This window comes from Hypanus sabinus, chromosome 12 (assembly GCF_030144855.1).
Source record: "Hypanus sabinus isolate sHypSab1 chromosome 12, sHypSab1.hap1, whole genome shotgun sequence".
NCBI lineage: Eukaryota > Metazoa > Chordata > Chondrichthyes > Myliobatiformes > Dasyatidae > Hypanus > Hypanus sabinus.
In genome coordinates, this window is record NC_082717.1 from 98,753,399 (window position 1) to 98,762,611 (window position 9,213).

Sequence of the window (9,213 nt, forward strand, 5' to 3'; positions counted from 1 at the left end):
GGTTGTCTCCTGTTTTGGATTTACTGGTTGAACTGGGACAATTACCCTTACTGTTGTGGAGTTTGAAGTTGATGTTAACATACTGGATTAAATTGAGGGCCAGAGAAATGATCACCCTGTTATAAGTGTGTTGGAAGACTGTTGGGACATCACAAGAAGAATGTTTTTAGTTTTGGGTAGCTGTGTTCTTTCACACTAAGAATATGGTGGGTTTGCTCGATTATGCAATATGGCCCACTGTAGTTTTCTTGGTAACCCTACCGTGTTTTTTTCCCAATGTCTTTAGTTGATTTCAGGTTCCATGATTTAATGAAGTTCAAGGATTGAAATATTCCTGAGAGTCTGTTGGTTCATCAATATGTTAAGGAAAATTATTGTGGTATTTTGTATGGATGGATGAAAAGATAATTTAACAGAAAATATCAGTGTGGCTGTTTACGTACCTGAACTACAGGTAACAATAAAGAAACGTCTTACAAACCACTTATCAGCATATATTGCAGAGCTGGTTGTCGTCATTTCAGGCTTACAGTGGATGGAGGAATACTGTCCTTGCAAAGTTATAATTTGTTCAGCTTCTTCTTCAGTTTTAAGTAGTCATAAAACAAGGCATTCCAGCAGTAGACCAGATTTACTGCTGGAAGTTCTTCAAACTTTATTTCACATTTAAAGTATTGGTGCTCATGTCAGCTTCTTATGGGTCCCTGCACATAGAAGTGTTGAGGGGAATGAGTGGGTTGATCTTTTTGGCCAAAACAATGGTTAAAAGTTCATCTGTGGACGTCGACCTTCCACTCAGCAATTCAGAAGCTAAGGGGTTGGTGGGTCTAAGAGCTAGCAAACTATGCATGACACAAGCGGAGATGCGTGAAGGTGAGAAGAGGCAAATGTACGATCAAGAATGATTAATAGTGGTTGCTGGTTGTTGAGGTGCAAGTGGGTTGGTGGGATATCATGAATTTGACCAGCCATTAAGCTTCCTCCTGCTCTTGTTCATGCAATTCTCCTTCATTGCTTTCTGCACTCTCTCTCTTCAAAGTCACTTGTATCGGCAGAATTTTCTGCCCCTCACCTTCCATCCGACCATGACCTCTGCCCAGTCTGGGCCTGTACTCGCTGGAATTTTAGAAGAATGAAGGGTGCGGGATCTCACTGAAATTATCAAATGTTGAAAGGTCGAGATAGAGTGGATGTGAAGAAGATGTATCCTTTGGGGAGGGAGTCTAGGATCAAAAGATACGGTCTCAAAGTAGAGGGACATCTACTTAAAACAGAAATGAAGATGAATCTCCTGAGCCAGCAGGTGGTGAATCTGTGCGGTTCGTTGGTAGTTGTAGAGGCCAGTTCACCAGCCTGTATTTAAGGCAGAGGTTGATAGTTTCTTAGTTAGTCAGGGAATGAAAGTATACGGTTAGAAGGCAGATGAATGGTGGAGCAGTCTCGATGAGTCCAATGGCCGAATTTTACTCCTGTGACTTGTGATCTTATTAGCTATTCTGTATTCCGTCCTACCTCAGGTGAACTTGAAGAACATTTTCCCAATTCTATAAACCCATGCTCCCTCTGGAAGCTGCTGGCCATTTTTAAGAACTGTAATGGCTCTCGGGATATTGATTCCTGTTGGTGCAAACAGCTTTTCATGATAACAGTAGCATGCATTCAGCAGTGAGCTTGTAAGAAAGCACCGTCAATGGGTATGAGTTTAAGTATTGAGTGATGTCTTAATTTTGAGAGGGCTCTGGGATAGCTTACAATCCACAGCGAGACGAACAAGACTATTTTCCATTTGAACCCTTTAAAAAAAGAAGTTTCAAAGTGACACTTTGAGGTTATTAACTTTACCAGAACAGGATTGAGCAGCGAAGGAACCAAAGGAAATAACCTGCCAAGCAGAGAAGTGATACAGACACAATCAGCCAAGCAAGATACAGAATTCTACAAGAAATGTTGCAAGGCAAGGACATGAAATAAATCCTGTGGTCGTTTTATTAGCTGCATCAGTACACTTGCTCATTAATGCAAATATTTATTCAGCCAATCATGTGGCAGCAACTCAACGCATAAAGGCATGCATACATGGTCAAGAGGTTCAGTTGTTGTTCAGACCAAACATCAGAATGGGGAAGAAATGTGATCCAAGTGACTTCAACCGTGGCACCAATGGTTTGAGGATCTCAGAAACTGTAGATCTTCTGGGGTTTTCATGCACAACAGTTTGCAGAGTTTACAGAGAATGGTACGGCTGGTTCAAGCTGACAGGAAGGTGACAGTAACTAAGATAACGATGCGTAATAACGGTGGTGTGCAGGAGCATCTCTGAATGCACATCACGTCAAACCTTGAAGTAGATGGGCTATAGCAGCAGAACGTCATGAAGATACACCCAGTGGCCATTTTATTAGGAACAAGAGGGTGTCAAAGGATATGGGGTGAAAGCAGGGGAGTGGGGATGACTGGATGAAGTGTATCAGCCCATGATTGAATGGTGAAGCAGATTCGATGGGCCGAATGGCCCGCTTCTGCTCCTATATCTTATGGTCTAATGAAGTGGACACTGAACATAAAGAAGGTAAGATAGACTGAAGGCAATTATTACCAATAATAATGACAATAGAAGATTCAAACTAGCAGACTAAAATAAATCCCACCACATTTATTTTCAGCCTGAAGAGCAGAAAAATAACACTGCTATCATTTACATCAAAATATTATTAATAAATTTTGTCACAATTCATTAGTGTCAGAAATATTTAGAAAATGTAATTGTAATATCTCACATACATAGTCAGAGTGCTGGCCAGCAATTTCCAACTTTTAATTTACTGGAACTCCGGAAAAATTACACAAGAAAGAGCCGAAAGTTCTATATCTTTTGCCTTCATAAGGCAATGTGCCTGACCCTGAAATAACTCACAACGATTGATATATTTAATTGGAGCCACACAGCTCTTCATTAAACAGCAATAAGTCTGTGACGAAATGTTCTGCCAATCTTGTGAAAATTGCAAGCTTTAACAATTTTTCCCATTCATTATGAGACATATTCATCCCGTATAGTTTGGAGCATTGTGTTCTTTTAATCTGTGTGAAAACTGAAGAGGTTTGATAAATATTATTCGTGACCAACATTATTGCCTAAGAAAAAATGGTGATGGGCTGTCCTCTTGACCAGTTGCAGTCCCTTGGGGCAGGGGGTCCCACAATGCTGCTGAGGAGGGAAATCTAGGATGTAGAACCATTGAGGAATTATTTCCGGGTCAGAACAGGGTGAGGCTTGTTACTGGAGAGAATTTACACAGGCCAGTTAACTTATCAACCAGTACATCTTTCGAAAGTGAGTGGAATCTGGAGCTCCTGGGGAAAAGCCACTGGGTGGATCTTTTCCTTTACTATTGGAATGATCATCCTACTCCATTGGGGTAAGATGGCTCTCCTCATTAGTTCTGTTTGCCATGGGCATGGGTTAATGGAAATCAAAAAAGGGTGGACTATACTGCGTCCATAGCTCAAAGACACAGAAATTCCCAACTGCTACTGACTGAGACCAACTGACTGATACACTTGGAAACTGTACCCCCTACACAACAGGACCGTGCTGTATATCCAAACAGCATCTGCCGATTTTCTCCTCTCCATGCTGTCTATCTCTGCTCAGTTCCTGCCTTTCCATTGCAGAAGATCAGAGGTTTTCCAATAACTTCCCTACCATTGTCGTCACACTCACCAGACTGTAATCCTGCTGTGTTTCATATAATACACGGCAGCGAAACAGATCCTTTGGACAACTTCACCTGTGCCAGCTACAATGCCTGACTAGTCTGTATTAGGCCCGTTTACCGCGACTATTTCCCTATCTAAGTTCCAGACAAATATTCTATGGAATGCGCCTCCACGAGCTCCGTATTCGCTATTCACCGTCCTCTCGGGAAAAAAACTTTCTCCTCAGACCCGCTTTACATTTCCCCCTCTTTCACCTTAACTCCGTGCCCCTATGGTTCGAGATTCCCCAATCCAGATTAAACAAAATCTGCCTGTGTTTATCTTTGTTCCTCCTACCGAATTTTGTGAGCCTCTACAAAACGCTTTTGAGTAATCATACCCCTTCCCCTTTCGTAAGTACGTTTTATGAACTGTATGCATTACAAAGTGTTCGTGCTTGAAGGAAGGCTATCGGTTTCAAAAAAATCTAGAATGTTAATTCATTGTTATTGAAGTTAAACAGGAATGTAAAAAGAGCAATTGTAAACAGCAGATGAACTGTAAAAAGCCATGGGATCAAACGAAGTGATAGGCTCTGGTAAAAAAATATATGAAACAGTGTGTTAACCCATACTTCGTACGGATTTCCCCCGAGCTGGTCGGTACACTCTGGTGTTCGTTGTGTTTTTTGTACTCGTCGTTACTTGCAAAACAATATGATACAAATCACTGAGAATATACAATCAATACATTCACACCTAATTCGGATACTGCGATCAACTGTGCACGGTTTGAGATTTTTGCCTGTTCTTCAGAACACTGATATTCCTGAGGCAGCCCATCAACTCTCTCAGGTATTGCCTGAAATCTTCGGTCAGGAAACAGTAAACAATAGGATCCAGAACGCAGTTCATGCACATCAGACCCAGAGTAACGTGGTGAAGGTCATTGAATCTCTTCCTGAAGTTGCAATCGTCGGATTTCCAGAAGTCGAGAACGAAAAACACCCAAGGCAGCTGGATCAAGTGGTATGGCAGAAAACAAAGGATGTAGATCACTAGAACCATCAGCACCATTCGGGAAGCCCGTTTCTTCAGCTTGCCTTGAGGCAATCTCAACGCTACCTTCTCAATCAAAAGTTTTCGAAGGATGAGGATGTAATTTGCAATCACCACACCGAAGAGGACAGCGAAAGTCAGCACCATAATCGAGTGAATGGCCAATAAACCTTTTCGCACCGACTTATTCTCGTAATGTTCGAAACAGCTTATTTTGCTGTCATTTCTTTTATTGGTGTGGTTACTGCTGGTGATCAAAGTATTTATAGAAGAACCCACAGTTCCTGTCCATATTACAGCGGTAACAATTATACCTCTTACGAGCTGCTTCGACTGAGCTGTTTTCAGCGGCCGTGAGACAGCGAGGTAGCGGGTGAAGCTTATCAGCGTCAAGAAGCAGAGAGTGCTGTAGGTGTTGATGTAAAACAGAGACCCCAAGAAACCGCACGCGTTGTCGGATAATCTCCAGTCTCTTCCGTTGTTGTAATAATCGACCCAGAATGGAAGAAACAGGATGAACATCAGGTCTGCCAGTGTCAAATTGATCATGTAGATTTTGACTTCAGTCAGTCCTTTATTGGCTGTGTTGTGTAGTAAATAAAAGCATGCTGCGATGTTTTCCGGAAGCCCTATAATAAAGACAAGACTGTAAATCACAATGAAATATGTGGACGTAAATGCGGAGGAATCGTAGTTGTCTTTCGTGCAGTTCATCTTTGCCGCCGCTCAGCCGAGGCAAGGCGCGCAGTGAAGCTGTGGTAAATCCGCGATCACCTCTCTGCCCTTGTGCGAGGTGGCTGCTGATCTACTTTGTACTCCGCAGTTTCTTGAACAACTCCCAGGTGCTGCTGCTCTTGAATGCTTGATTGTTAGTGTCCAAGCGAGTTCGGTCTCAAACCCTTTCAACTTCCCTCCTTCTGTTAGCCACTCCGGATGGAGAAAGTCTCGTTTTCTCGGTTACTTCTAGGACTGGAGCTGACGGTTAATAATATCTCGCAGTCCTAATACCGAGTGCGAAGTGTCGTAGCAACAGGAACTGAATCTGCTGTGGACTCGGAGGGCGTTAACTGCTCTGCTTCTTTTCGTTCCTCCCTTCAGGTTCCTCCTCGGGAGGGAGGTTGAAATTTCTCACGCTTCAGTCAGAACCAAGTCACGCATGGCGAGACCGGCATTTCCAGGAATGGGGCGAAAGGGCCTGGTGAGCGGTGAACCCATGACCACAGAATTCAGAGGATCCTCCTCTCCGCATTCCGGCATGGCCAGAAACGCTGAACCACTGGTTTAACACATCTGCCTCCAGAGGACTGTGCTTTCGGTGTGATCGCTCCTCTGAGCTCGGGAGCGGGGCCTCGTTGGAGGGGTTGGTCAGCGAACCGTCCGAAGCCGTCGTCCTTTCCCAGCTCCTATAGGCTCCTTTTTATCCGATCACATGTAAGGGGCACGCGGGAGGGCTTCCATTTTTTATCCATCGCCCTTGTTGTACAAAGAGTGCTTAAATCCACTCCTGCAGAAATCTCTTAACCATTCATCGTTGATCGCAGTATCTGAATTCGGTGTAAAGGCATTGTTTGTATATTCCAGATGATTTGTATTATAACTGTTACGAACCCCGTAACTGGGTCACTTACCAACAAAGATAGAGAGGTCTGTTGAAGTCTGATGGTACTATTTTTAACAGTATTTATTGATAAAAATACACAAAAATAATATCAATGCAAACATACAGATAATATACGTCGTCAGTACTAACTCTAAAAGTGCGGGTATAATAATAATAAGAAATAAGCTCTATCGTTGTCTAGGGGATAATGTATTGTCCGATGGAAACATAAAAATCACTTTAGCTCATTCAGGCTGCAGCTGTTGGTTGGAGTCAAGAGAGAGATTTTTGAACTTGCCAGCTTTTCCTTTTTATGATGTCGATCCTTCGAGAGTTCCGTTTTTTGTAGTCGGTCCTTTAGCTGTTCCGTGGAAGCCCGCCAATTCCCAGGCAAGGGAAGGACGCACACGAGCCCCCCACCGGCTGTCGCTAGTAAACGCTGTCACGGGATTTCCAGCGTTTCTCCTGGTGTGTCTGAAGGGTTGTTCCCCAGACCCTCTTTTATCCTCTCTCACGGGGTCTCAGATGTCAATCAGGTCGGGATGATGCAATCCCTCTCTGACCATTGTCTGGGGGCTTCAATGAATGGTACAGTACTCAATACACAATTCTGTCTCCAAGAGATAATGGCCGTTATCCGTGGCTTTGTCTCTCGGAGGCCCAGGACACGTTCCAAACCTTGTGGATTCTGCGTGTCTCTCTCATTTCCTGGGTCTCAGACCCGAAATAATAGCGATCTTGCGATTCTCAAAAAGGAGGGGGCTACTTTGTACCCTTCGGCCCCTCAGAGTTGCGGCACGTTCGTAACACTTCCCTGGTTGTACAAAAAACACAACGGCTTGTTTGAATACAACCGGTGTTCCGACTGTTCCAAGTCCGGGTTAACACACTTCCGTATAATCTTCACCAGAGCCTATCACTTCGTTTGATTGCATGGCCTTTTACTGTTAAACTAAACACGTACAAAAAAAGCTGAATGAACTCAGCAGGTCTGGCAGCATCCGTTGAAAGGAGCAATCAATGTTTCGGGCCGAGACCTTGTGTCCTGACGAAGGGTCTCGGCCCGAAACGTCGACCGCTCCTTTCAACGGATACTGCCCGACCTGCTGAGTTCATCCAGCTTGTTTGTACGTGTTGCTTTGACCACAGCATCTGCAGTGTTCTCAGTGTTTACTGTTAAACTGTTGTTTACAATAGATTCCTGTTTAACTTCAATAACAATCAAATAACATACACAAAATGCCGGCTTGGCAGCATCCATAGGAAGTACAGTCGACGTTTTAAAATCGATCATTTCCTTTAAGCCAGGGGTTCCCAACCTGGGGTGCGAGGTGGAATTTCAGGGGGTGCGACAAAGAGAGGCTTTTGTCCTTGAGTGACGAGTCATGAGTCATCACTCAGCCAGCTGCCAGTGTGCCTTGAGAAGTGGTACTAACGTTTGTCCCAAGCACACTCCAGTCTCCCGCTGCCCGAGTCGAGAGAGACGTCAACTCACTCCAGTCTCCCGCTGCCCGAGTCGAGAGAGACGTCAACTCACTCCAGTCTCCCGCTGCCCGAGTCGAGAGAGACGTCAACTCACTCCAGTCTCCCGCTGCCCGAGTCGAGAGAGACGTCAACTCACTCCAGACTCCCGCTGCCCGAGTCGAGAGAGACGTCAACTCACTCCAGTCTCCCGCTGCCCGAGTCAGCGTTGAGGATTCTCATCAGTGTTACCTGGGATTTACACCTCAGAGTCGAGGAGTCTCATCAATGTTAGCTAGAAGGTTACATCTCAGAGTTAAAAATCATCTCATAATGCCAAAGTCTTTATACACCCCGAATCAACCATCGAGAACGACTTCGCGTTAAAACCAAACCCGCAGACGGAAGGTAAATTATTCAATTATAAAATTTTAAAAAGCCGCATTTTGATAAAAAAAAGCAGCTGTAGTCATTCATTCGTATTTGTCTCAATGCATTAAAGAAGTTTTTGAATTTCAAAGGTTTTTTTCTCTTAGGGTTTTTGTCCTTGAACCGTTGATAATTTTGTATTGTTGAGGAGCTATCATGGTTGGCACCGAGGACTTTGACGGAGTTCATATCTCCGGTAATCATCGGAAATAGGTGTGTAAATTCAGTAGAGCGTCGCGTCCCTTTAGCATTTCCACCTCACAATTTATCTTGCCGTAACCGCAGATAATATCGTAATATAGTATTCGAAAGCGTATTTCTCACGATGCTTTGCTATAGGTGTGTCTGGTTGAGTAAAGCGGTCATCCCTGACTTAGAGAGTTTTTCTCATATTAGCTCATATTTTCCCTTTACCCTTAACCCTTCATTAACCCTTCATCATGTCAAAAAGAAGGAAATGGAATGATGACTATGTGTGCTTTGGTTTCACTTGCACAACAGGAAATGATGGGTTGCAAAAACCCCAGTGCATTCTTTGTAGCGTTGTGTTTTCCAACTCAAATCTGAAGCCATCCAAGCTTCAAGAGCAAGAACAAGCATGGCAGAGCTGATGTTGAAGGACATGATGTTGGGTCATTGAAAATCAAAAGAGCTCGTTTTGATTCACAAGGAACTCTTCCAAAGTTAGGTTTCGTTTCTGTTGGAAAAACTACTACTTCTTGCTTCATACCAAGTGGCATATAAAGTGGCCAAATCCAAGAAGCCCCGTACAATTGTGTAAGATCTCATCAAGCCATGTGCACTGGAAATGGCAACAACTATCCTGGGCAAAGAAGCAAGAAAAAAATTTGAACAGGTGCTCCTATCAAATAATGTCATTCACAACCAAATCAGTGATTTGAGTGAAGATATTTTGGACCAAGTCATCTCAGATGTCAGAGCTAGCCCTTTTAAAATCTCTATTCA

General features: G+C 43.6%; 1 protein-coding gene across 1 annotated transcript; it reads right to left on the reverse strand.

Moving 5' to 3' along the window:
- Positions 1-2,663: 2,663 nt before the first annotated feature.
- Positions 2,664-5,792, reverse strand: LOC132402528 (platelet-activating factor receptor-like). Its single transcript, XM_059985382.1, has one exon. The coding sequence runs from the start codon at positions 5,469-5,471 to the stop codon at positions 4,476-4,478; it is 996 nt and encodes a 331-aa protein (XP_059841365.1). The 5' UTR covers positions 5,472-5,792; the 3' UTR covers positions 2,664-4,475.
- Between the last annotated feature and the right edge of the window lie 3,421 nt (positions 5,793-9,213).

Coding starts and splice junctions, on each gene's coding strand:
- LOC132402528 (XM_059985382.1), bottom strand. CDS start 5,471: ATGAACTGCACGAAAGACAACTACGATTCCTCCGCATTTACGTCCACA.